We start from the raw sequence: 2120 nt of genomic DNA, 5'->3' as shown, positions 1-2120 counted from the left end.
TGATAACTGAAAGCTCTGCCTCCCATTCTACTTTTAGAAACTCGAGGAACCACAAGTAAACCTGCAGTCTGAGAGTGAAGTGCTCTGTTAGGAAAGRATGGAACAATAKGATGTTTAATTTATGATGGAGCTTGGTTGTTGGGAGCTTTGTATGTTATACGTAAGATTTTAAATTCTATTCTAGTAGTCTCTTAGAAACATTTCTGGGGAAGTATACCTTTAGATCCCCCTAGAACTGCTTCACTCCACAGCTGCTTGTTTACATGAGAAGTTGTTGGCAGGTATGACGTAGACCTCTGGTATTCTGTTTCAAATAAATTATATTGCTAAACTGTTTAATTTRTTATGTGAGTGTATGTAAATCGGCAGTGAGATTAAGAAAACTGCACAAGGGGCACCACCTGAAATCGTGCCGGGGGCGCAGAATCGTCTAGGGCCGACCCTGACCTCCATGTTGCTCTTCATCAGTCATCAGCAGCCGACTCACTGAAGAGCATGAAACAAAGTTCTGTCTGTTGCTACTGAACCATCAACGTGGCAAAGCCCCGCTCCAATGTCAGCACCGATGAAGAATAATAAATATATGAGAAAGTTCTTATYCTAAGGGGAAAAACTGAAAACTGASWACWTATACTAATATAGTTGTTATTAGCTGGCAAAAAAAGGAATTCAATTAGTGATTGTTTACGTTTGTTCCCTTTTTGTCCTGCAGTCAGTGTGAGAGGAACCCCTGCCCCATGAACAGCCGCTCCTGCCACCACGCTCCCAAGACGATGTCCTTCCACTACCTGTCCCTGCCCTCCAACCTGCAGACCCCCGCCACCCTGTTCCGCATGGCGACCGCCTCGGCCCCGGGCCGCGCGGGGCCCGACAGCCTCCGCTTTGGCATCGCGGGCGGGAACTCCCGGGGCACCTTCGTCATGCAGCGCTCGGACCGGCAGACCGGCGAGCTGATCCTGACGCAGCGGCTGCGCGGGCCTCAGGAGGTCCGCGTRGACGTGGACATGTCCGAGTACAGCGACCGCGCGTTTCAGGCCAAGCACGTGGCCAGGGTCCACATTCTGGTGTCGCCTTACAACTTCTGAGCGAGAGCTRGGGGGAGCGACGAGACTGAAACCTATAGGACCAAAGGAGAGAGCTCTTTAGTTCACTTTCAAAGAGTCTGCAGTCCCACGCCAACATCTGTTCAGTGGCAAAATGATCTAAAAGTAGGGTATGTAAGACCTCATTTTGTAATAACAACGCATTATGTAATAATGTAATAAAATCAGGCTTCAAAATGTGATAAACTCACGCTAAAACCGCGTTATGTAATAACTGACGAAAAATGTAATAAACTCGCGCTAAAACCGCATTATGTAATAACTGACGAAAAATGTAATAAAAGTCTTTAACGCATTATGTAATAATGTTATTACATTTTGCGGCAATTATTACAAAACGTGGTGGTGTAATAATCTGGTGCATTATGTAATAATGTAATAAAATAAGGCTTCAAAATGTGATAAACTCGCGCTAAAACCACATTATGTAATAATTGACGCAAAATGTAATAAAAGTCTTCAACGCATTATGTAATAATGTCATAAACTCGAGCTAAAACCGCATTATGTAATAATTGACGCAAAATGTAATAAACTCACGCTAAAACCGCGTTATGTAATAATTGAAGCAAAATGTAATAAAAGTCTTCAACGTATTATGTAATAATGTCATAAACTCGAGCTAAAACCGCATTATGTAATAATTGACGTAAAATGTAATAAAAGTCTTCAATGCATTATGTAATAATGTCATAAACTCGAGCTAAAACCGCATTATGTAATAATTGACGCAAAATGTAATAAACTCACGCTAAAACCGCATTTTATAATAATTTACTCAAAATGTAATAAAAGTCTTTAACGCATTATGTAATAATGTTATTACATTTTGCAGCAATTATTACAAAATGTGGTGGTGTAATAATCTGGTGCATTATGTACTAATGTAAAAAAATCAGGCTTCAAAATGTGATAAACACGCGCTAAAACCGCATTATGTAATAATTGACGCAAAATGTAATAAAAGTCTTCAACGCATTATGTAATAATGTCATGAACTCGAGCTAAAACCGCATT

The 2120-nt window shown here is 41.0% G+C and overlaps 1 protein-coding gene across 1 annotated transcript in view; it reads left to right on the top strand.

Moving 5' to 3' along the window:
* Positions 1–1304, top strand: part of fbln7 (fibulin 7) — a 17547-nt gene extending 16243 nt beyond the window's left edge. Inside the window, 1 exon segment of the mRNA XM_014005066.1 lies at positions 713–1304. Coding sequence (XP_013860520.1) covers positions 713–1085 — 373 coding nt within the window. The 3' untranslated portion in view covers positions 1086–1304.
* Positions 1305–2120: the final 816 nt, after the last annotated feature.

The sequence above is a fragment of the Austrofundulus limnaeus genome, unplaced genomic scaffold (assembly GCF_001266775.1).
Source record: "Austrofundulus limnaeus strain Quisiro unplaced genomic scaffold, Austrofundulus_limnaeus-1.0 Scaffold0, whole genome shotgun sequence".
Classification (NCBI taxonomy): domain Eukaryota; kingdom Metazoa; phylum Chordata; class Actinopteri; order Cyprinodontiformes; family Rivulidae; genus Austrofundulus; species Austrofundulus limnaeus.
The sequence above is the reverse complement of the archived record's forward strand: the minus strand, read 5'-3'. Positions and strand labels throughout refer to the sequence as shown.